General features: G+C 43.2%; 3 protein-coding genes across 8 annotated transcripts in view; 2 read left to right on the top strand and 1 right to left on the bottom strand.

Moving 5' to 3' along the window:
- The first annotated feature begins 946 nt into the window (after positions 1-946).
- On the top strand, positions 947-11435 carry DYNLRB1 (dynein light chain roadblock-type 1). The gene is made up of 4 exons (XM_074212130.1): positions 947-1053; positions 4389-4464; positions 8641-8808; positions 11006-11435. Exons 1-4 carry the CDS (start codon positions 1051-1053, stop codon positions 11047-11049), a joined length of 291 nt encoding a protein of 96 aa, XP_074068231.1. The 5' UTR covers positions 947-1050; the 3' UTR covers positions 11050-11435.
- A 1789-nt stretch (positions 11436-13224) lies between these two features.
- MAP1LC3A (microtubule associated protein 1 light chain 3 alpha) lies at positions 13225-17181 on the top strand. 3 transcript variants are annotated; one of them, XM_074212121.1, is made up of 4 exons: positions 13228-13390; positions 13567-13622; positions 13734-13840; positions 13956-17178. In XM_074212121.1, the coding sequence occupies exons 1-4, from the start codon at positions 13351-13353 to the stop codon at positions 14110-14112; spliced, it is 360 nt and encodes a 119-aa protein (XP_074068222.1). In that variant the 5' UTR covers positions 13228-13350; the 3' UTR covers positions 14113-17178. The 3 variants fall into 3 exon arrangements, with proteins under 3 accessions (XP_074068220.1, XP_074068222.1, XP_074068221.1); XM_074212120.1 differs by having other exon boundaries at positions 13231-13390; positions 13950-17171; XM_074212119.1 differs by having other exon boundaries at positions 13225-13390; positions 13567-13840; positions 13950-17181.
- Positions 15033-24706, bottom strand: part of PIGU (phosphatidylinositol glycan anchor biosynthesis class U) — a 104243-nt gene continuing 94569 nt past the window's right edge. For 3 of the 4 annotated variants that reach the window (XM_074212117.1, XM_074212116.1, XM_074212118.1), the window contains one exon: positions 15033-15783. In XM_074212117.1, coding sequence (XP_074068218.1) covers positions 15670-15783 — 114 coding nt within the window. In that variant the 3' untranslated portion in view covers positions 15033-15669. The remainder of the gene's footprint in view (positions 15784-24706) is intronic. The other variant, XR_012473717.1, reaches the window with a different exon arrangement.

Genomic DNA, 24706 nt, shown 5'->3' with positions numbered 1-24706 from the left:
TAATCTTTTGTTTTGGATGCTGCGCTAACTGGTGTTCTTCGTGGTCAGCCTTTTCAGTTGTGTATCTCTTAATGCCCATTTTGAGGTTTTCTTGGCCAAGATCCTGGGGTGGCTTGCCTTTCCTTCTCCAGATCCTTTTCACAGATGAGGAACTGAGGCAAATGGTTAAGTGTTCAGGATCACATAGCTGATAAGTGACTTGAGACACATTTGAACCCAGGAGGATTGAGTCTTCCTGACCCCAGGCCCCAGGGTTCTATCCACTGTTCTATCCACCTGGCTGCCCCTTTTAATTTTTTTTAGGTTTTTGCAAGGCAATGGGGTTAAGTGGCTTGCCCAGGGCCACACAGCTGGGTCATTATGAAGTGTCTGAGGCCGGACTGGAGCTCGGGTCCCCGGGGTCCACTGTACCCAAGGTGTGCACGCTCCCCGGGGGCAGTTGTCGGGGCGCTGCATCAGAGCCCCAAGCCTGACCCATCCGCCCCGGACGTCAGGAGGCGGCGCCCCACCTCTGGGCACCACACAAGGCCCCCGACACCAGCCAAGCGGAAGTGGGGGCGGCCCACGGCCACGCGCCCCGACCCCCGCCGTCTCCAGCGGCCAGGCGGCCCGACTTCCCTGAGCCGCACGGCCTGGAGGGATAGAAGGCGGGGCCCAAGCGTCATCTCACAGAGCAGGAATGCGGCAGGGCCCTCCCAAGGTGGCGGATGGGCGCGGACCCGGGGCCTGCCACCGTGCCTAGGACTCTCCCGCAGCCGCAGCCCGGAGAGGGAGTGCGCGTGCGCGCGCGCGCCTATGGCGTCACGGTCGCGCCGGCCTGCGCTTCCGGCCCGCGCCGCGCCAAACACCAATCGGCCCCGGCGAGGGGAGGGCTAAGAGCTCGCTTTCTAGGGAACTGACACTCCACTGGCTGGCAGAGACGCCCATCCTGAGCGGCTTCCTGTTTACGGGCTCGGGCTGCGCAGGCGCCGGAGGGCGCGGTGTCTCTGGCCTGAGTTGGGCGCCCCCGGCCTGTGCTGCGCCCGCGGTGTGGTCGCTCCTGTCCGGAGGATGGTAAGTGGCGCACCCCGGCCGGAGGCAGCCGCGGCCCCGCGCCGCGCGTGGCGGAGGGCTCCTCGGGGTGGGGTGCCCGGGCCGCGCCGCCCCTCCCCCGCCCGCCGCCAGCACCGCCGTCACCCCCGGGAGGGTCCCCCGGGGCAGGCCAGCGGCGGGAGGAAGCTGCGTCCTGCGGACAGGGCCGCCGCGCCCCCTGCGCGAGCCCTCCGGCCTGGAGCAGCCCCCCGAGGCGGGGCCTTGCCTCAGTGCCGCCCGCACGCGCCACGCGCATGCCCGCCGCCACCCCCCGGACGCTGGGCATTGGCCCCGGGGGGCGCTGGGGCGTCCATCACCGGCCTCTTCACTTGAGTTCTTACAAAAAGCTTCGCGGGGGGCGGCTAGGCGGGGCCGGGACTCAGGACGCCCTGGAATGACCTAGCTGTGTGGCCTGGGGCAAGCCACTTAACCCCAGTGCCAAGCTTCACGGGCATGAAGCTGTCGTATATACGTTACCTTATCTTATCTTTACAAAATCTCTCTTTGAAATTAGCCTTTGTAGCTGAGAAAAGTGAGACTTCATTATCACACCATTGCCATTCAGATTTGTGGTCCCTAATCTTTTTTCGTGTAGTCATCATGTCTTCCCCATTCTGCAAAGCACTTGATTTTTTTTTGAACCCAAGTAAAAGTCTTTACATACAGACTCATGGAATGCCCCCTGATCATTCCAGGATGACAGGAAAATATGATTTAACACATTTGTGCTTGTTTTCATTCTTGCTTCTTTTGCTTCCACCCTGTTTCTAGTTTTTAATTCACTTGCTGTTTTAATACCATTTATTTGTATCTGAATTTACCTTCCCAACCCAGATATTCACCCATTTTCTAGCTTTTGCCAGGTTTTTTGCATTTGAGGAATTTGACTTGCCTAAGTACCTTATCCTTTCATGTTTAAGGAGCTTCCTCCTTGTGGATATATTGGGTTATGAATTTAAAACCAGTCAGAAAATAATCATATTATAAAATACTTCCCCAGCCCTAGCCCCTGGGGAAAAAAAAGTGCTTCTCCATGAAAACCAAAAGTCCAACTTTATTGTGAAAAAAAAGTGCTTGGGATCAAAAGGTTTTTCTTTGGAGCAAGCTTTCTGAAGTAAAGTTGATCTTACCTCCTTAGAGGGTTTTAGGTTTAACCTCTGTCCTGTATCCTGTTTATAAATTCCAAAGTGTTTACTATTACTACAGAATAAACATTTCTGGCATAGAACTTTCTGTGATGTGTCAGATCCTCGGGTCTCAATTAAGTACATTAAGTCTCTGAGTCTATTCTCCCTTCCCTTAATGGAGGTTTGCTTCCTCCAGGATGTTTTGAATTTTTTCTTGGACTCCAGACTCCAGGGTTTTCAGTTGTTAAATGTTTCTGTTGCTTTTCCTCCAATTCTATTAAAAGAGACTTGAATGGAGGCTGGATATTACCCCCTTCCCCCATGCAAGAGATATAACTGTTATTCCTTGAATTTACAAAGTATATGTTTCCTTGAGGAGGGACAAATATCATTATTATCATCATCACCACCAGTCATTTACATGAGTTCTTACAAAAAGCTTCACAGGCATGAAACTGTTTTATATACTTTACCATATTTTTATCTTTACAAAATCCCTCTTTGAAATTAGTAGGGTTGGTCTTTTTAGCCCATTTTATAGCTGAGAAAAGTGAGATGGAATGGGATTAATTATCCTTCCCAATGTTCTTCAATTCATAGTGGAGAAGGCAACCTTTTCTGACTCAAAATTTAGGACCATTTGATAAGACATGTATATTAAGCCTTTCCCTTGATATACAGTGTACAAATTAAGCTACTTTTATTAAGGTTTGGGGGCAAAAAAAAGGTGAAAACAGGTCATCCCCAACTTGAAAACAGAATAATAGATATAAGTTTGGAACTTATTATTCCATAGAAATAATATTGTAAATGTTATTTAAATTCCTATTGTGACCCAAAATATAGTTGAACCATATAATATTTGAGGACTCAACCATTTTTTTTAGGTTTTTTTGCAAGGCAAAAGGGGTTAAGTGGCTTGCCCAAGGCCACACAGCTAGGTAATTATTAAGTGTCTGAGACCGGATTTGAACCCAGGTATTCCTGACTCCAGGGCCAGTGCTTTATCCACTGAGCCACCTAGCCACCCCAGACTCAACCATTTTTTTTATAACTTTTTTTTCATACTAGAATGTAAGTTTCTCAAGGATAGGGACATTTTTCATCTCTCTAGCTCAGTGCCTCACACTTAGAAAAGGTAAGAGAAGGGAATAAATATTTATTCAGGCCCTCAATTATTTCATGTAATCTTCACAACAATCCTGGGAATTCTGTGATATTTTGATCTCCATTTTACTGTTGAAGAAACTGAGGCCTGCAGAAGTCATGTAACTTGCCCAGGGTTGGTCACCAAGCTAGGAAGTGTCTGAGATCAGATTTCAACAGGATTCTTGATTTTAACCCTGGTGCTCCGGACTTCCATGATAGGTATTTCAGTGCTTTTTAAATTGAGATGGTGGAAATTGAATATGGGAAAGGATATTCTAAAGAAACTCTCTCTTCTGCTTTGTGTCTGAGCAGATAAAGATGGAATTAAAGGGATAACAGAGAATATCCCAGGTATTTCCATTGTCACCTGGGAGGGGATGAAGAATCTATTGATTCTAGCCAATCTTGGACCAGGAGATAAACTCTGGACTAGGAATAAGAGCCCAAGGAAGTTCTCCCTATTCAAGGAAATACTTATGATTTAAGTATCCAATCCCATGGACATTTAAGTATTCCTTAACCACGGTTAAGAGATATTTGGAGGACTAGGTGGCGCAGTGGATAAAGCACCGGCCCTGGAGTCAGGAGTACCTGGGTTCAAATCCAGTCTCAGACACTTAATAATTACCTAGCTGTGTGGCCTTGGGCAAGCCACTTAACCCCATTTGCCTTGCAAAAACCTAAATAAAAAAAAAGATATTTGGAAAGAAAAGTAAGGAGAGTAAAAAATAGCATTATTTTCTGTGCATCCTCTTCATATGAAGTGGACCTGTTTCAGGAACATGATGATGAAGTAAGACTGTAATAATAATCATGGCCTAGTTTTTTTTGTTTTGTTTTTTTCTAACAAATTCTGCTGTTAACACAGTTCTGTGGCTGTGATAGAAGGAATCAGCCAGGGAAAATTATAATACAACGACCCCAGGGTGAATGGAGAAGTTTGAGGAGTCAGGGAAACTGTAGTAAACCTTGGGAAATGGGTATTCATGTGAACTTGGGAACTCTTCCTAATCTTGTGGGGTTTTTTTTTCCATTTGCCAGGCTGAGGTAGAAGAAACCCTAAAACGAATTCAGAGCCAGAAAGGAGTGCAAGGGATCATTGTGGTAAATGCAGAAGGTACTTAGTTCTTTCTCTTGTCATGCTTTCATGTTCTTGATCTTGTTTTATCCTTATAACAGGGCATTTGTGGGGGGGGCTCTTAACAGACTTTTACAAAACAGGAAACTGAGGTTCAGAGGCAGCAGAATGTAGTAAACAGAGTCCTGAACCTGAGTTCCAGTCCTAGGTCTGCCATTCTCTGGTTATGTGTACAAGGACAAGATATCTCTACTCCCTGAAAATGTTTCCTATCTATTAAATGATGGAATTGGACCAGATGATCTTTAAATTTTTCCTAACTCTGACATTCTAGTGTTGCTTATTTATTTCATGTGCCAGGACTATCCTAGTCCAATTAGTAACTCAAGGTTCTGAAGATATTTCTAGGAAAGAGGAAGAAAGCAGAATGATAAAGAGAAAATTGTCCCTATATGTCTTGATTCAAGCTTCTGTAGAAACCTTAGAACTCATGTGGCTAGCATACAACAGTTTTTTCAGTAAGACCTTATCTAGGATGAATCCTGTGTGGAGGCTAAAAGACAAATTTGTCATGAAGTATCTTAAGACCTAAAAAATGTAGCGATTTTAGGCACAATGAAAAAAGCACCAGCCCTGGAGTGAGGAGGACCTGAGTTCAAGTCAAGACCTCAGACACTTAATTGCCTGTGTGACCTTGGGCAAGTCACTTAACTGCATTGCCTTAATTAAATAAAAAATTAAAAAAATAAAGAAAATAAAAATGTAGCTAATTTGAAATTATGAAAACAGTGCTGGTCTAAACCTACATAAAAAGTAACTTTGATGAACATTGAAAATTCACTTCCATATTGACAATTACATTGCAAACTCTTTGAAGAAAAGGGTATGTACTATTTCATTTTTTTGTAAAAAGACTCCCAACCTCAGGGAAAACACAGGCTAATCATGAGTCAAAGAGTGTAAGGTGGAAGACACCATCCAAACTGAACTCCTCCCTTGTAAATCTTGAGCTGTGGTCCTGAGCAGCAATGACAATGCCTTGAGGGCAAGGGATAGACCCTTAGGAATGATTGAGTCATAAGGATTCTTGCTTAGATCTTACTGGATCCAATCCTTCATTGATTAAAATAGCAACCAAGGCCCAGAGGAGGGGGAGTGACTTAATTGGCATTTAAGGCTCGGCTCGGCTCGGCTCGGCTTGGCTTGAGGCTTATGATCTGGAAGAGATGGTGGTGATGCAGTAATAGTAATTGAAACCTTCCTTGAGGTCTGAATTCTCACAGCATGAAGAGAAGGGAGAAGTATAGGAATAAGCTCTTTTAGAAGCTGCTTGAAAATCAAGGTACTTTTGGGGCAGCTGGGTAGAAGTAGATAGAGCACAGGCCCTGAAGTCAGGAAGACATGAGTTCAAATCCAGCGTGAGACACTTAGTAATTGTTTAGCTGTGTGGCCTTGGGCTTGTCACTTAACCCCACTGCCTTAAATGGGGGGGGAATTTTTAAAAATTAAGGCACTTCTTGGGGCATGGAGGGGGAGGGGAGGGTCAGACCACACCTACCATGTGAATTACTTTTGAATCTACTACCCTCTTGTGCCAGGAACTTGCAGTTGCCTAAGATCACCCTCTTAGTCAAGAAACTACTTGTTTTTTCAGGTCTTTGTCTGAACTGTTTTGGATAGAACCATGAAGCCTTTCCAGAACTGTTGTTTTGAAAGTACTGCTGAAAGCATGGGCACTTTGAGTTGCTCAGTTCTGACAGATCACACGACAGAATTGTTAACTATGGCTGATCAAAAAGACAGGGTAACCAGACTTAATCCTTTCTCTGCTTTATGGTGAAATCAAAAGCAATAATAGATTTGTATACCTTTTGGCAGTTTTCAAAATCCTTTTCAGGTATTATTTCATTTGATGATTACAAAAACCTTACTATGGAGGTAGGGTGGGAACTATCCCCATTTTACAAGTAGAAATGAAACCTGGAGGGTACTATGTTTTCCTCAAGGGCACATAGCTATGTAGTTGTTATGCCTGGGATTCCATAAGGTTCCATTCTAAAGAGGGAAGGAGTCAGGGGAAGACTGGGCAGTTATGTTGGAGACTAAAGTCTTTAGTGAAGCATGAAGCTTGCTGGGAAGTATATTGGGGCCTCAACAAGTTAAACTCTCAGTTTACCTTGTAGAGCTAAGGGACCCTGGACAGAAGACCAATTTTGCTCATCTTCCCTTTGATAAATGGGTATAATCTTACATTAACTATGGCTCATAAATATCTGTCAAATTCATCTTTGTTGAACCTAACCACTTAATATACATTCTAGACCAGTGTTAGGCATCAGGAGTACTGTGGGGAGTACAGTAATCATTCCAGCTCTAGTTATTTGAGTCTGGATTGAATAAAAATGAATGTTAAATAGTTATTGTTTGTTAAAGCCAGAAACCCTGAGGCTCTTTCCCTCCCAGTTTGATGGGGGGGGGGGGGGCTAGGTGAAAGAGACCCATCTCTGTCTCAGTTCTTTGGGTTTTGTGAGGCAATGGATTTAAATGACTTGCCCAAGGCCATACAGCTAGTTAATTATTAATTGTCTGGGGTCAGATTTGAATTGAGATCCCCCTGACTCCAGGGCCAGTGTTCTAAATCCAGTGAACCACCTAGCTGCCCCCATTTCTTTCTTACTTAGCCTTAATCACTGAATGGACTTTGCTTTTAAAAGGAGAGATACTATTATCTAGCTTAACTATGATAGATTTAGCAATTCTCAGCAACAGTGATCAAAGACAATTCTAAAAGATGATGGAAAATGTTATCTACATCCAGAGAAAGAACTAAGAAGTCTGAATGCAAATCAAAGCATATTGTTTTCATTTTTTATGTTTTTTCTTTTTTGTGGTTTTTCCCTTTTATTCTAATTCTTCTTTTGCAACTTGACTAATGGAAAATAGGTGTAACATGATTGTGCATGTATAAACTATATCAGATTACTTGCTATTTTAGGGCAGGAGTAAGGAAAGGATAGGAGGGAGAAAAATATTAAAAATGAATGTTGGTAGTTGTGCATATATTATATTAACCCTGTCAAAGAGAAGGAAAGGGAGGGAGGGAGAAAAATATGAAACTCAAAATCTTACACAAAAATGTTGAAAACTATCTTTACATGTAATAGGAAAAAGTAAATTTACAGCTCCTCTGAAAAAAATTGAATAGTGAAGATTATCTTTACATATAATTGGAAAAATAAATTAATTTTTAAAATAAACTCTGGTCTTAAAAGGCCAAGATCTCCCACTGCATCCAGGGCTATCTCCAGTGGTTCTGATCCATATCTGGTCTCTGGACTCAGATGATTCCGGAGGAGAAAATGAGGCGAGGCTGGTGACTTTGCATAGTCCTCCCTCACTTAAATCCAGGTCACTTTCATATCATGGTATCAAATCATGGAAGTCATGGTCCTCTTCAAGAAGAAAGGACCAACAACACTAATCATGAGGAATGAGCTGGCTTGTTATTCTAAACTAAGGTACCATCTATCAAAGAATGGTTCAGTTCCATAATCAAGGATAAATCTAAGATGATATACATCAAAGCACAGATAAATTGTTGGTTCTATGTCTTCTGAACTTTCAGTGTTTTTTCATATTCTGTTGGTGCTGCTGTTTTCTGGCGTCTTTGTGGTCAGTATATGCATGTTGTTCTCTTTTTTTACTTCAGGGAATTTTTCCATTTCTTTTTCTGACCTTTCTTTTTAGGTTTTTGCTAGGCAATGGGGTTAAGTGGCTTGCCCAAGGCCACACAGCTAGGTAATTATTAAGTGTCTGAGACCTGATTTGAACTCGGGTACTCCTGACTCCAGGGCTGGTGCTGCTAGACACTACCACTACAGTTTGCTGAGCCAGTCGCCAATCATTTAACCCATTGTTGATTTCAAGTTTTTTTAAAATGACTAACTTGAGAGAGCCTTTTGTCTCCTAAACTAGAACAAAAGGCCCCTTCCACAAAAGAAAGACTCATTGAAAGTTAATCCTTACTAGACTCTAAATGGATTGACTTCTAAATATAAATCACCCTGTTCATATCATAAAACTCAAGATTATAAGATTAATTTCTGGTTTTATTGTACAAGGCAAACACAGATGCCCATCTCTTATAACAAAGAAATGGGGAAGAAGCAGAAGAGCTTGCTTTGATTTTTCTTTCTTTACCTGTCCTTGAACCAGGCATTCCAATAAAAAGCACCATGGACAACTCCACCACCATGCAGTATGCCAACCTGATGCACAGCTTCATCCTGAAAGCTCGAGGTACTGTTCGAGACATTGATCCCCAGAATGATCTCACATTCCTCCGAATTCGCTCCAAGAAAAATGAGATCATGGTTGCTCCAGGTAAGAGTCTCATTGCCCAGATCTTAAGAGCAGATCTCAATATTTCATTGGGCATGTCAGAAAGAAAGTTCTTTGGGTAACGCCTTTGTGGTATTGTTTGGATTGTATGGATCATTGTATGGATGAAGAAACTGAGGTTCAGAGAATTTTCTTTGTCTTTTTCTTACTCAAGATCACACAAGGATTTTGTAGCAGCGAGGACTAGAATTCAACTCCCTTAATTCCCATTGGAGTACTAGTCTTCCTTCTACCACACAGCTGCTATTTAACCAAAGTACTTCAGAGCTAATGTTCATCTGTTCATATTACCAGAGAAATAGCTTTCTTAGCTTGTCTTATATTTTAGACTTCTACAAGTGAAAATGATCCTAAAATTCATCTTGCCCAACCTTCTTGATAATAAGAATCCCCTTAGGGTTAGGTGCTGCAGACAGTGACCTACACAGTCTAGATTGAATCTCGTTCTGTCACTGTAAGAAAATTATCTATATTATTTTATACCAAAAGTGTCCCTCTCAAATAGAAATTAACATAATCTATAATGTGTTTTTATTTATTTTGTTAAGCATTTCCCAATGACATTTTACTCTGGAGTTTTCAACTTGATACCTTTGGTCTACACTCCTAGGGTAGACTGGCCATCTGCCCCTTTTTTTTTGTAAGGTTTTTGAAAGGCAGTGGGGGTTAAGTGACTTGCCCAAGGTCACACAGCTAGGTACTTAATAAGTGTCTGAGACCAGATTTGAATTAAGGACCTCCTGACTCCAAGGCTGGTGCTCTATTCACTGTGCCACCTAGCTGCCCCTCTATACCAAAACAGTATAACACTTTGTCAACTGGGTATTTTGCAAAAACACTCAGAAATAGTTTACTTTTGGAGTACTACCAAGTGTGATATTTTAAGCATTAGTTTAAATCAGAGTTTCTAGATAATTAATCATTTTATTAATAGTGTTATCATATTCTTAATAATAGGGATGGTTATTTGGCCAACTTCCTTAGATCAAAGATGAATCATGGCAGTGGGCTCACAGTTAAGATGCCCTAGAAAGAGTAGGTGTTCCTGAGAGTGGCTATCTACCATGGTTAGCAGGTAATGAATTTTATTCTACTGGGGGCTTGGGGATTTGACTTTGATTCTGTCATTTTTATTTCCAGATCCTCTCCTAGCCTCTAAGAGTCTAGACAAAGGATCTATATCCCCCAACCAACTCTGAATCACCTTAAATTCTTTGTAAAGTGGGGTGGCAATACCTAGGTTGAGGAGAATGTTAATCCCATCTACTACACTCTGGCTATCTGAGAGTCCCTGGGTTTAGCACTGGAGATTCAGACACTTAGAGGAGTGCAGTCCCTACAGCTGTGGCCAGCCTCTTCTATATCACAAAGGATGGCTGTATTTTTCATTTAACACACCACCCACACATACCCACACACATCCTTGCCCCAAGACTGGGCAAATGGCTATTTTCAAAGTGGCTTTAGAGGCATACTCTAGGGACCAATGCCTAAAACTTAAGAATTTGAATCTTCCAACTCTTTAAGCAGTAACTTAGAGAAAGACAAAAGTAACATCTCCATCAGATTTGCAGGTGATAGGATAGGAGATGGATACCTCATATATTAGGTGAAACAGGATTTTTTAAAAGAGCAATGAGCCAGAATGTTGAGCTAAATTGAATAATGAGAATTTTTAAAGGGATAAATGTGAGGTTTGACACTTGGATTTTAAAATTTAACCTCAAAGATGGAGGGAGGCTTGCTTGATTGGACAGTGTTTGACCTGAAAATGATGTGAGACCACAAGTTCAGTATATGGGTCTGTAGGATGATATGGTATCCAAGATGGCTAAGGCAGTATTCTTCAGAATTAAGAGATCATGTTTAGCTAAAGTAGCATGAGCCCTGCAGAGGTAGTAGAAGGCAGTGCTTTCCTCCTTCATTGGAGCTTTTAAGCAAAGGCTAAATTGGCTTGTTGGATCTGCTATCTAGGGAATTATTTTTCAGGTGTAGGTTGACTTAGATGAGCCCTGAGGTCTCTTCCCATACTGATTTTATAATTCTATTACTCTTGTGACACTTGAGGCTTAGGGAAAGCAAAGGACTTGTCCAAGGCCCACAACAAATTTGTGGCAGAGCCTGGACTTGAGGTTGGGAATCAGTCTATTTGTAACATGTCTTTTCTTCTTTTTTGCAGATAAAGATTACTTCCTGATTGTGATCCAAAATCCATCAGAATAATTTACCATTTTCTTGATGCCATATTTTTTTTCTTTAAGTCTCCCTAATAAAAAGCATTGTTGATTCCTCTCACCACCCAATGGCATGTTGAAAACCAATCCATTATGTCAGAATGGATTTAGAGATCATGTGACCAAGGGCGTGGCCCAGATTGATTTTTCTGAACCTTTTATCACCTTGACTCTTCTGAGGTTGCAGCTGGAGCCATGGCCGTCTGGAAGAAGCCCTTTGAGACAAATTTAATGGCTGGGCTGGTGCTACCTGGCCCCTGAAGACCTGAATTCTCTTCTCCCTCCCCCCCCCCCCATGTGGGCTCTGGGCTTCTGGTTTTAATTTTGTTGCTGTTTTTTGAAAGGCTGTACAACTAAAAATAACTAATGATTGTTCTTTTGTTGTGTCTTTAAATGCCTTGTTGAGAAGGTCTCTTCAAGAATTATTGCATGGTGGGGGGATCTGAAACCTGGATCTATGAGGACAAGGCAATTAGCAGGGGGTGTAGTGGGAAGAACACTGGGATCAGAAGGCCTGAGCTCTTTGTGTTCCTTTTGGTCTTGGGCAAGTCACTTCCCTTCTCTTGACTTCAGTTTCTGAGTTAGCCTGGGTAACCTTCAAGGGTCCTTCACCTCTAAATCTATGATCCTATAACCTAGTGGAGGAGTCAAGACTGTGAATCAAATGGCAGTTGGGGGAACTGGGGACCTGGGGGTGTGGCCTTTCTATGGGCCTGGGACACACTTTAGATAGGTAGGTCCTGGTGTGAATGTGATCCAAGGGAAATCTGTGAAAGAAGCATGATTAGCTCCATTCTAACTTAGAAGAGATCTTTATATAAGCATTTCTGCTGCACTCTCTGTTTCATAAAAATAGGGTGAAAAGAAACTTAAGTGATATGGTGAGGCCCTGGAGGGTTCCGGACAAAGAAAGATTCCTTTGGGTCCATGAGATGCTATTGAGCAATTAAAGGGTTTCCTGTGTGGGAGCTGGGGTTGCATCATGCAGAGTTGTTGTTTGTCCTACCTTCTTGGAGAGGACCAGGCCATAAGGGAGGTGACACCATGAGTTGCAAATGAATTGAATTTGAGTGAGTGGGTGCTGTGCTATCACCATCTACCTCTCTTCCAGAGTGGTGGCCAGATATGTATGAAGCTAGCTGGAGGTGGCCCTGAAGCAGAGGCACGCCTTGACTTTTTTAAAAGAAGGTCTTTCCCAAGTTTCACTGAGGCAAGGCCCATTCAGTGATTAAGGCTGGGTAAAAAATAAAAAAACTTGTGAAAAAAAACTTGGATTTGGGTCCTGCCTCATAGCCAGACCCTTGGCAGATCATATAATCTCTCGCTGCCCTGGGAAAGACTGGGTGTGACAAAAATGCTCGTTATTTATTCCTCATCAGGAACCACCTTCAATTGGTAAAAATCACAAAAACAATGAAGTTTCATGGAACAGGGCAGTCAAGAGCAGTGCAGAAAAGTGCCTGTGAGTGATGTGCGAGGGTCCCTGAAGGCCATGGAGGTAGTATTTCAGGTGGCAGAGGAGGGCATTCCAGGCCTAGAAAGGCTGGTTGGACTTTACCTTCTGCGGGGGGCAGCAAGGGGCTATGGAAGGAAGGCTTTTGAACAGGGCACAGAGGGAGAGCTGGTCTAGGGAACTTCCTACGAGGCTGTTTTGTAGGGAAACTGGTTTTAGACATTGAAGTTTTCAGTAGCAAGGGGTTTGGACTTGATTCCTGTTTACCAGAGAATTACTTTATCTGGAAGGTTTTCCCTGTCACAGTCGTATGAAATGCAGTGTGTATGAGGCATGTGAATGCCAACAGCAACTCCGTGTATGATGGGGCATCAGTCTGCCGGGGTGATTCCAGCCTATAACCATGGCCCCCATGGCACTGCGGTGGCCCCCGCCCCGCTGCTGCCATCTCCAGCTGCCTCAGTACCCCAGGACACCAGGTGCTGGTCTCCCTTCGGAAGTGCCCCGGGGCAGGGGCCCCGCGGAGGCGGCGCGGGATGGGCTCGCAGCCCTGGGCGCCGCGCCCCGCAGCGGGCAGGGGCAGGACGCGGCTGGGCCCGGAGTCGGGGGCGGGGCGCGACGTCACGGGCGGACGCTGCGCCGTTGCCACGGCAGCGCGCGGGGAGGGCGGGGTCTCCTCGGGGGCCGCCCCTGCGTCACGGGGGCAGGGCGGGGAGGGCGGCTTTTTCGCCGGCCCAATGGCAGGCTGTTGTGGAGTGACGTCACGGCCGAGTCCCGTCTCCTCCGGGCGGCCGCGGGGGCTGCAGAAGCGCCAGGACCCGGAGCGTGCCCGGCGCCATGCCCTCGGACCGGCCCTTCAAGCAGCGGCGGAGCTTCGGTGAGGCGGGGGGCGGGGGGCGGGGAGCCGCGTGGCCGGCCGGGCCGGGGTCTCCGCGCCCCTCCGCCCTCCCCCACACGGCTGTGCCCTTTAAGGGCCGGGGGCGGAGCCGGCCGAAGCCCCTCCCCGCGGCGGCGCCCGGCCCGGCCGGCCCTCAACGCCGCCTCTGCCCGCAGCCGACAGGTGCAGGGAAGTCCAGCAGATCCGGGAGCAGCACCCCAGCAAGATCCCGGTGAGCGGGCCGGGCCGGGCGGGGCGGGGCGGCGGGCACGGCGGGCAGCGGGCACGGCGGGCAGCGGGCACAGCGGGCCCCGCGCCGCCCGCTCACCCCGCCCCCGCGCAGGTGATCATCGAGCGCTACAAAGGGGAGAAGCAGCTGCCGGTGCTGGACAAGACCAAGTTCCTGGTCCCGGACCACGTCAACATGAGCGAGCTGGTGAAGATCATCCGGTGCGGGGGGCGCGGGGGGCGCGGGGGGCGGGGGCCCGGGGGGCGCGGGGCGGGGGCCCGGGGGGCCCGGGGGGGGGGGCGCGGCGGCTCAGCAGGCCTGTCCCCGCAGCCGCAGGCTGCAGCTCAACCCCACGCAGGCCTTCTTCCTGCTGGTGAACCAGCGCAGCATGGTGAGCGTGTCCGCCCCCATCTCCGACATCTACGAGCGCGACCAGGACGACGACGGCTTCCTCTACATGGTCTACGCCTCCCAGGAGACCTTCGGCCGCTGAGCCCGGCCCGGCCCGGCCCCCGGAGCGCTGCCCCGCCGGACCCGGCTCTCGGTGCTACCCCGGGGCTGGAGCCTTGGGGCCCCGCGTGTCTGCGGGGGGTGAGAATACAGATGTAGACCCCCCTTGGAAGGGGCCCCTGGCGAGGGTGGGGGTGGGGGAGCGAAGGGGGCTCCCGTGGCCCCGGCCCCGCCCCGGCCCCGCTGTTCTCCTTTTCAGGCGCCCCCATCCCTACGGCTGCGGACTGGGCCCGTGCGGCGCGGCCACTCCCAGCACTCGCCCCCCCTCCTCAGCCCCCGCCCCCCTGCGTCCCCACACTTTGTACCGGACCAGCCACCTTACTCGGTGTAAATAAAAATTCAAATCCTACCCAGCCTCGGGGCAATGCTCCCTCTCTGCCTCCACAGCCTGAGCTTCGCATCCCTCAAGGGATATGCCTGAAGTTTTTTTTTTTAATGAAGTTCATTTACATGTTCAAATATGTGTCCTTGGGAGGAAACCCCAGCCGCTGCTCTAAGAGCATGACCTGGGAACTCATGGTTACCCTCAGGCACCTCCCCGGTGAGCGGCTCGGTTCTGATGGACCTGTGGTCCCGAAGCACCTCCGTGACACTAGTGGTTGCAGCTGAAGCATCCTTCCTGGACGTGGGGCAACGCCTATGATGTGCACTTAAACTTCTATTACATTAACAGACAGGCTAATTCTTAACCTCTACCCCCAAAAGAAGGGTGACTGGGAAGAAATGAAAATGACAGGAGGAACCTTTTAGTCATTCCAACAGGCTCCCAGCCTTTGGGATTTTGTCCCAGGACCGAGTAATGAAGCGGGCTGACAGCGATTGAGAACTTATGAACACTTGCCAACATCCTCAACTCATTCTCCCGGGCCCTACCCTTTTTTATCTCCACAAACAAGAATTCACTACCAAAAACACATTTATTCAGCATCAACAACACACCAAGGCTTTTGTCTGACTTTTAGGTTCATAAGGAGAGGGGCTGTCCAGGTTCAAGGGCAAAGGAAGAGTATGTAGGAATAGATTTTGGTCTGGGAGAATACAGGGCTGAGGAAGGGGCTATAAGGAATACTTTGGCCTGGGAGAATAAAGACCAGGGGTAACTTGTGCCTTGCTGAGGTGGACAAGGGATAATCTATGAGAGACAAAACAGTTTAGGATTTGGGGAATTGATAGGGGAAGGACCTGCTGAAACCATAATTTCCAGGGAGAAGACAAAAGACTCACCCAAAGCCCTCCACTGCTCCCCAAGGAGGACAGGCCCAAGGCAGACCCAGCCATTTCCCAATCAGGGACTACTTTTCATCCTCCATGCTGAAAGGCTTCACTTCCCAAAGAGGCCTTTGTTGACAGCTGTTCTCTTGAATTCCCAGGATCCAGGTCTGTGTAAGTCGAAGGAATCATGAGCCCCCCCCGACCTCTAAAACAGGCCCTCCCCAAAGTAGGGCCAAGATGAAGGGAAAGCAAAAGCCCAGCCTACCCCCAATTCTCCCAACTTGGTCTCACAGGAGTCCCATCTCCAGCAGGGCCAGCTGGCCCCTCACTACTTGAGCACCAGCATGGCCTCAGTCCCGTCCTGACGCTTCAGGTGGAGACCATGAGTGAGGTAGTACTCCCGCCGCAGGAAAGCATAGAAGTAATCTGAGATGAACAGGATCTGGGGAGCAAAAAGGGCAGTGAGAGGATGCACTCGTTTTCCAAACTCCACCCTCTCTGATGCCTCTTCTAAAGTCATGGCCTCTCATCTCCAGGGCTTCTGCTAGAAGGAATGGCCTAAAACACACCCCAAATCACAGCCTGTTTAAGGGCTAAAAAGCTATGAAAGAATGGAGTAACAGGAGCATGCATGTTTAACAAGCAACTGTTTCTTGGGGTTTTAAACAATTTAGAAAAGAGAGCTTTCATTTCTGTACTGTTTTAAAGTTTGCAAAAAGTCTTCCTCATTAGTCATATTATTAGGCCCATTTTATGAAGAAACTGAAAATCTCAGCAGTAACTTCTCCAAGGTCTCACATCTGTTTCATGGTAAAACTAGATCTTAAACTTAGATATTCAAGAACATTATCCTCTTTCAATTAACTAGAAAGGAAGATTATCTCAAACCAGGAAAGCTATCAAGGCAGAAGTCAAAAAGAAAATAGTGACAGGAAAGGAAAGGAAGGAATAATGTTTTCCTCAGAGACCATGCTGAGAAGCCTGGATTCAATTCCAAAGAGAGCCTGTCCTTTACTTTCCCAGAAAGTAAAGCAGAAGGTGGCTATGGTTATAAGGCCCTGACCTTCATTATGAAACTCTACCCTCCACCTAACTCTTAAAAGTAATAGCTTCATACCTTAAGGTCAAAAGATGCTGTCCCCCCCCCAAAGGGCAACAAAAATGAGCATACCCTTTGATCCAGCAATACCACTACTGGATTTATACCCTGAAGAGATGATGAAAAAGGGTAAAAACATCACTTGTACAAAAGTATTCATAGCAGCCCTGTTTGTGGTGGCAAAGAACTGGAAATCAAGTAAATGTCCTTCAATTGGGGAAGGGCTTAGCAAGCTGTGGTCTATGTATGTCATGGAACACTATTGTTCTATTAGAAACCAGGAGGGACGGGAATTCAGGGAGGCCTGGAGGGATTTGCATGAACTGATGCTGAGTGAGATGAGCAGAATCAGAAAAACATTACACCTTAACAGCAGCATGGGGGTGATGTTCAACCCTGAAGGACTCGCTCATTCCATCAGTGCAACAATCAGGAACAATTTTGGGCTGTCTGCAAAGGACAGTGCCACCTGGATCCAGACAAAGAGCCTTGGAATTTGAACACAGTTCAAGGACTATTCCCTTTAATTTAGAAAAAAAGAATAAAAAAACCGATATCTTATTGTCTGATCTTGTTATCTCTCACACTTCATGTTTCTTCCTTAAGGATATGATTTCTCTCTCATCACACTCAATTTGGATCAATGTACAACATGGAAACAAAATAAAGACTGACAGATTGCTTACTGTGGGGGGGGGGAAGTAATATGGGGGAAAATTGTAAAACTAAAATATAATATTTAAACAAAAAAAATTTAAAAATAACACTATCCACCCCAAAGGGAAAAAAAAAAGATGCTGTCCCTTGGCCAACTAGCCAGAGGAATTTCTATTGGGGAATATTCCCAATAAGTAGTAAAGTCAGGAGTAGAACTCAAATAGTCTGACTCCTCAGCCTAATGCCCTTTCCACTGCAATGCTTGGCTGGAATTCAAATTCATTACTACCTTCTTCACTCCACCTAAAACACCTAGCTGGCTACCTGTGTACATCTTGCCACACAACTGAATTATTACTCCCTAGTCTGAGACTCCTCATGACTTCTCCAACTTGACCATCTCAGAAGCAGAGAGAAAAGCTGTGAACTTCTTAAAAATCAGCAAAAGCAAGTAGTAGAAGAAGATGGAGACTGACATTACTCTAGAGTTGGGGGAAGGGGGGATTCAAGAATCTCAACCTTTAAAAAACGTGTACCCAAGCACAAACATGAACAGTTTCCTAGACCTTTAGCATAAGGGCCATGGTGGTGTGGGGTAGAGATGGACCTGGAAACTTCGTTAACTCTGCCCCTGAAAAATCTACTTCCAATTTTCCCCCATACCCTTCACCAGGCAGCCCTTGGCCCAAAGAGGTCAGAAGGAAGCTGATACTTTAGTTTCTGAGAAAGCAGATCTGCTCAAACTGTTACTTGATACCAAGAGCTGGCAGCTTCATTCATGTGAAAGTAGGAAGACATGGGAAATAAAGGGACACAGTGATCTTTCTTTGAGGCAGCCACACTGGACAAGGGCAATGGCTGGACAAAGCAACAAGATGAAAAGTATGGCTAGCCCAAGGATTCTATTCTCAGGACTGTCAAGAATAGCTCCTTTCTCCACAGGAAGCCACACCCTGCCCTCAACATCTTTAACTGGCAGGTGGACAAAGGAAATAAAGGAAGTTACATACCCAGAACCATGCTTTGGCACTGATAAATAAAAAAAGATAAATAAAACACAGTCTCTGCAATGAAGAGCTGACAGTTTAAAGAGAACCTGTCAACACAGTAGGGCTCCCCAACATAAAGAAGAGAGGGAGGGGAGAGAAAGCCCTGGTTGGTTCTAAACAACCCCCAGCCAACTTCATTTGCCTGCTACCATGCATAAATTGCTCTGGCTATAAAAATAAACTAAATATATTTTATTATTTGTTGTGTTAACTGATTCAAGTTTTAGATTCCTTTTTTTAATTTAAAAGGTCATCAATCTGAGGGCAGATTGACAAGCAATGAGTAACAAAATTTATTAATCTTGTAACCCATGTATCCATTGCTAACTATTCAAAAAAAATAATAAAAAGGATCTATTTATACAAAAATATTCAAAGTTGCTCTATTTGTAATAGCAACATATATGTAAAGCCAACAGCTTACGTTACATATTACTGTAATAGATTCCTATTCAAAGGATTTAAACAAGTTTTCAAAGGAAAAAATGCAAACAGCATGAAAAATTTCCTCATGTAGCTAATAAATGAAATGTAAAAGTAAAAACTAACCACATACCCATCAAATTGGCATGTATAAAAGACAAAAAAAAAAGATGAACTGAATCAAAATTAATATTGAAGGGACTTCAAGTATACAGGCATACTAAGCCACTACTGGTATATCTGTTCTTAAAATAATTTTGGAATACAAAAAAAGTTACCACTATTCATATTTTTTGACCCATCAATATCACTACTATGCATATATGCCAAGGAAGGGGTAATGACAGAAAGAAAACAAAACTTTTTGTGTTAGCAAAAGATTGGAAGCAAATTGAGTTGCTCATTGCCTGGAATATAACTAAATAAATGATAGTATGAATGTAATGGAATATTACTTACTGTAAGAAACTATGAATATGCAAAATTCAAAGTCACTTGAGATTTAAATGGATTAATACAAAAGGAAGAAATAAGATCCAGGAAAAAATTATGTACTCATGACTACAATGTAAATGCAAATAATTCCAAAAAAACAGAACTAAGATCTAATGAAATGCCAAATACTGGAAAATACTTTTTTTCTTCTTGGTAAAAATATAATGGCATGGAATGTTATCTATCTAGTTAAAGGGAAAGAATAAGTAGGGATGAGGAATAAAAGACAAAATGCAAGGCAAAATATTTGATGTGATATAATTGAACACCATAGTACCAAAAAATGGAAGTAAATATAGAAAGATCTATAGGATGGCACAGTAAAATTAGGAAAACCAGAACTGTATGCATACTAACTCCATTTGACTGCCAAGGGAAGAAGAATTTCAGAAAGATCTAAAAGAGGACAGAACAAAAGCATCTCATTTATTTGTCTGTTATTCATTAATTGTTCTTGTTTTTTGCCTTAACAGGTTAGGGATTTGAGTACAATTTTTACTGGTTTTGTTTGACTTACAGTTGATAATGACTAAATTTATAATAAAAAAAATTTTATAAAGTAGATGAACTGAACATTTCTTCCATAAAAATTAAGTTGCTACAAAGCAACTTATGTAACCTTTGATTAGTTTTTTTTTATCCTTTATGGGTCAACGACTTTCAACAGAAAAAAAAAAATTTCCCACTCAGACATAGAAAGGTCATATTTTTTCTGAGAATGATCCTGTGGAGTGAAAGAGGAAGCGATTCCTATTTCACATGTGAATTTATAAATGTTAGATAGCCGGAGCTATTAAGTGTGCAGCCCCAGTCAAAGGAGTGGCAAACAGTAGGTTTCCTACAGCTAAGACACAGGTCCTTCCTGGCATCAGCTGGCAAGGCATCTCTGTTCAGCTGAGCCATGTCCCATCTGAGCCACATACCCCCCTGGCCCCCCAACCATGGTGGCCTCTTACTTTCCTGTCCCTCCCTCAACAGATTCCAAAAAACAAAAAGCTTCTTCACTGGTACACAGGGTAATTATCAAATAATGAGGACCACGTGCAGAAAGATGCTTATAAATGCTTCAGAGAACTGCCTGAATCACACACTCTATCTAATAAACAAAGAATTCTTCCCTCAGAAAAATGCAGCCACTTTAAGCTGCACTACAATGAAAAGAAGGAAAAAAACCAACAACACTTTAATTTAAGTGGTTTGTCCATTTTCATTTTGTATGATGCTTCAACATGCCAAATATATCATGGATGAAATTCATATTGGAGTCAATACAATTTTTTTTTTGCAAGACAAATGGGGTTAAGTGGCTTGCCCAAGGCCACACAACTAGATAATTATTAAGTGTCTGAGACCGGATTTGAACCCAGGTCCTCCTGACTCCAAGGCCGGTGCTCTATCCACTACGCCACCTAGCCGCCCCGAGTCAATACAATTTTAAAGGTAATCAGGGATCAATTTTCAAAAATATTTCAAAGATGACTCTAAGAAACTGGAAAAACAACAAATAGTACTCTTATCCCAAAAGGGGGACAAAAAGACTAGCATCTACTTGTCCTTATGGTTTTTTTCATTTTTTAAAAGTCTTTACAAGGATGGCATATGTTTATTTTAACAGTATCAATAAAAATATGAGAAACAGGCTTTTAAAAACTATTTTCTGCAGAAGACAGATCAAGAGTGACTTTTTTCTTTACTGTTTGTGGATTTCAAAAAAGCACTTGACTCAGTACAATCAAATATAGCTTAAAAGATTTCTTTCAACAGGGTGTCTTCTATTCCATGGAATCCTGAAATCATGCAAGGTCTCAAGGCAGATGCACTCACAGAAAGACTTTATTCCAAGATATACTGAATATCAACATCAAGGAAGGCATCAAAAAACAAGGAGACATATAAGCTCAGTGTTTCCACACTGTCATGGCTATGATGTCCTGAATAAAGACCAAAAGATGTATGAATTCTTGATTCAAGATTAGGTTTTGTAGATTCTGATATTCACAGATTAACACTGTGCTTGATACACAGAACCTCAGAATCTCTCAATACACAAAATCTCTCAGTGATTCCTCAAAAGAGAGTGGCTTAGTTATCCACACAGAACAAATCAAATATATGGAAGGCACATGCTACTCAGACCATGACAGTTAGACAGTTGAACAGGCAACACACTGAGTGCATCAGTATATTGTAAATAGACACTACACTGATCTAGGTCCAGAATTGAATAAAGAGGCTAGGCTGGATTTCATTTAGGAAAATACACATTATAGTTAATGTTCCAAAGCAACTGGTTACTGTAGAAATCTCAATCTTTTTAAACCACCAATATTGTTCAAGTGATACTATATAGCTGTCAATCTGGGATCACTAAATTTTAGAAAGATCACAAATGTAGGAGAACTAAAGGGTAATGGAAATATCCATACTGTATGTAAGGTTGCAGTCTACTGTCAAAGAGGACTTTTATGCAAGGAACAAAAGATATCCTCAAAGACATGTTTGACAGTCAAAGGAGCTGGACCAGTAATATAATAGGAAGTAAGAATTAAAAATTAGTCAGCCCAGGTGTTGCAGTGGTATCAATAAATATTATCAGAACTAGAGGACAGACTGCATTACAATGGGTATCTATTCTAAAAATGATTCTGGGAAAACCATGAGGAAAAATTTCATAGGATGAGAAGAAATTGTGAGGAGATTAGAATCTCTATCAACAAAAGGAGGACCCTACTGATGAGATCATGGATCCTTCTCATAGCCCCTAGATACTGGTCAGAAATAAAAATCAACCTGAGGGGGCAACTAGGTGGCATAATGGACAGAGCACTGGCCCTGGAGTCAGGAGGGCCTGAGTTCGAATATGAACTCAGTCACTTAATAATTACCTAGCTGTGTGACTTTTGGCAAGTCACTTAACCCCACTGCCTTGCAAAAAAAAAAAAGTCAATCTGAACAGTTAGTTTTCTTTAACTCTTTTATTTTTGTTACAACAGAGAACAGGTATATTTGTAAATAACTGATGTTAAAAAAATAAAATTTAACTTTTTTTTTGGTTTTTGCACAGCAATGGGGTTAAGTGACTTGCCAAAGGTCACACAGCTAGGTAATTAGTAAGTGTCTGAGGTCTGATTTGAACTCAGGTATCCAATGCACCACCTAGCTGCCCCTAAAATTTAATCTTTTTTAAAGAATAAATGACAGGTCTGAAGCAACTCTTCCCTGGCAGCATGATTACTTACACACTTTTGATACAAACAAAGAATCTCCATTCCCATTCAAGGTGGATATAAAGTTTAAAAGACCAGGTCTATTTTTTGCCTTTCTTTGTACACCCAGCGCTAAGTGTTTGATATTAGGTACTTAATAAATACTATCTCTCTTGGTTTATATCTAATGGGTCCCTACAGTCACTTGTTCACATTAGCAGTTAAAAAGTCATTAATAGGTAGGAAGGTCTAAGTGTAGTACATCAACTAGAATTGGTATTCAGAGTCTAGAAGCCCCACAACAGCAAGATTTGGTCTTGATAACTAACTACTAAGGAAATATCAGTGATTTTAAAGAAAATAGCAGCTGGGTGAAAATAGTTTGAAAATGTATTCTATATTGCAGATACTATCTATCAGATTGAGTTGATGTGATAATTGGATTTATTGAATTGCTTTTTTCACTTATTTTTATTATTTTATAACGCATGACTCTAGATAAAGGGAGTGATATATTTAGAAATTAAAGGAAAAGAAGGAAGGAAAAAGAAAGGAAGGATGGCAAATGAACTCCAGATTAAATGCTTAACCTGGAAAACCTGAGTCTTGGAATGGAGGGGAAAGATGATGAGATGATCACTAATGGTCTTCAAATATCTAAAGTTTAGTCCTGCAGAATCAAGATTAAAGATCTTATGTCCAGAAGACAGAACTACTGGACAGAAGATAGAGGATGCAGATTTTAAGTATTATAAAGATCTTCTAAATTAGAGCTATCCAACAATGCACTAAGGGAAAGAGAAGAAGGAGATTAGATGTGCATTTTAACAGAAATTCTAAGGAATGATCAAATCTGGAAAGTTTCTAAAGTTTTGTATAACTCCCCATATTCTCATACAGAAGTTCACTTCTAAAGGAAGAACCAGATGCCCATCTATAAATGGCTATGTATAGAATAAAAATGTTTTGACTTTTTTTTTAAGATTTTTGTTTGTTTTTTGCAAGGCAGTAGGGTTAAGTGACTTCTCCAGAGTCACACTGCTAGGGGGATTATTAAGTGTATGAGGGTGGCTTCAGGGAGGTACTCTACACTGCATCACCTAGTTGCCACTTTTCTAAAAAATTTTAAGAATCAGAGCCTGCCAAAGAAAGTGAGCAGCAAAATCTAGGAGAAGTAGAATGTTGTCCAGGATTTCTTGCCACAAAGATGTATACATTATTAAATACATCAGTGTATCTGCTAGGTTGAAACCTGCAACAGCACAATGTAATGGAAAGAACATTATGGGATTAAGAGAATTGGATTCAAGTCTTGGCTATGACACTGACTAGAGCTTTGTCATCTTTGGCAAGGCAAGCCTTTCTGAACTTTTCAGATTTTTTCATCTGTAAAATGTATGTAACCTCATCCCAAGATCCCAAGATTGCTGCCATGGAAATTTAATGATGAATCTGAGAATGCTAAATCCCAGGTATTATTCATAGTTCCCCAAATTTCTGAGGTCTTTAGACAGTGAAACTTCATTCTGGGAGACACTGGTTAGTCATAAGAACAAAATTCTGAGAAGCAATTATGAAAAAGAAAAAAGGAGGAAGTTTATTGGCTTCCTCAAACAAAGACAGCATATAGCATAGCATGAATAAAACTGAGGAAAGATTCAGGCAGCAATGGAAAGCACAGTAGTTGGCAACATGAGTAAATGATCCATAGCTCTGGTATTCCCTTTTGTTTTTCCAAGTGCTGCCTGAAAGAAACTCTAGTCTCCACTCTAAATGAGCAATTTATTTTCTTTTTAACTCCCAAGGAAGAAGAAAATATTTGTGGGGAGGTAGAGGGGTAACACACACACACACACACACACACACACACACACACACACGAACGTGCACACAAACACAAAATCTATATCATTAAATGTTTATTTATATTCCTATGATATATGAAATGGCTTTTAAGGTTTTGGAGGTTTACAATGATTTGCATTACAAATCTATGAGCATTCAGCTTGGAATTAAAAGAAGCTGCTCTCTCTATTCTCAACTGAGGAATGTAAAGAACTCCTCCTGAGAAGAGTGGACAAGAAACTGCAAGCAACGTCATTCACAGTGAATCTGAGCAGGAGTTCTATTTTGGATCAGGAATAAAGGTCCAGATTAGCCAAACAGAAGTACACCTCCTCTATGAAGACTAATCCAAAATGCATTTTTCCTCCTCTGAAATTACTATCAATATAATTCCTATAGTGCACTTCCTAGTGGATGACCCCGTGGCATCTCTTCTATTGTCCTAAATTGTAATTTATATTTTTGGTTAATATTTAGATTTCCAAGTGTTTATGCATTATGTTGCTAATTAGACTAAAAGCAAGGAATAGATTTATCTTGTTTCTCTAAATTATCAACATCCCCTTGCACTAGGGTCCTGTTTACAACAAA

Source organism: Macrotis lagotis, chromosome 1 (genome assembly GCF_037893015.1).
Source record: "Macrotis lagotis isolate mMagLag1 chromosome 1, bilby.v1.9.chrom.fasta, whole genome shotgun sequence".
NCBI classification, from domain to species: Eukaryota; Metazoa; Chordata; class Mammalia; order Peramelemorphia; family Peramelidae; genus Macrotis; species Macrotis lagotis.
Note: the sequence above shows the minus strand (reverse complement) of the source record. Positions and strands in the feature narration are given on the sequence as shown.

Bases quoted from the DNA above. Each gene is read 5' to 3' on its own strand.
- DYNLRB1 (XM_074212130.1), top strand. The intron at 4,465-8,640 runs GTACTTAGTTCT...TCCTTGAACCAG, and splicing joins CATTGTGGTAAATGCAGAAG to GCATTCCAATAAAAAGCACC. The intron at 8,809-11,005 runs GTAAGAGTCTCA...TCTTTTTTGCAG, and splicing joins TGAGATCATGGTTGCTCCAG to ATAAAGATTACTTCCTGATT.
- MAP1LC3A (XM_074212119.1), top strand. From the start codon at position 13,351: ATGCCCTCGGACCGGCCCTTCAAGCAGCGGCGGAGCTTCG. The intron at 13,391-13,566 runs GTGAGGCGGGGG...CTCTGCCCGCAG, and splicing joins CAAGCAGCGGCGGAGCTTCG to CCGACAGGTGCAGGGAAGTC. The intron at 13,841-13,949 runs GTGCGGGGGGCG...CTGTCCCCGCAG, and splicing joins GAGCTGGTGAAGATCATCCG to CCGCAGGCTGCAGCTCAACC.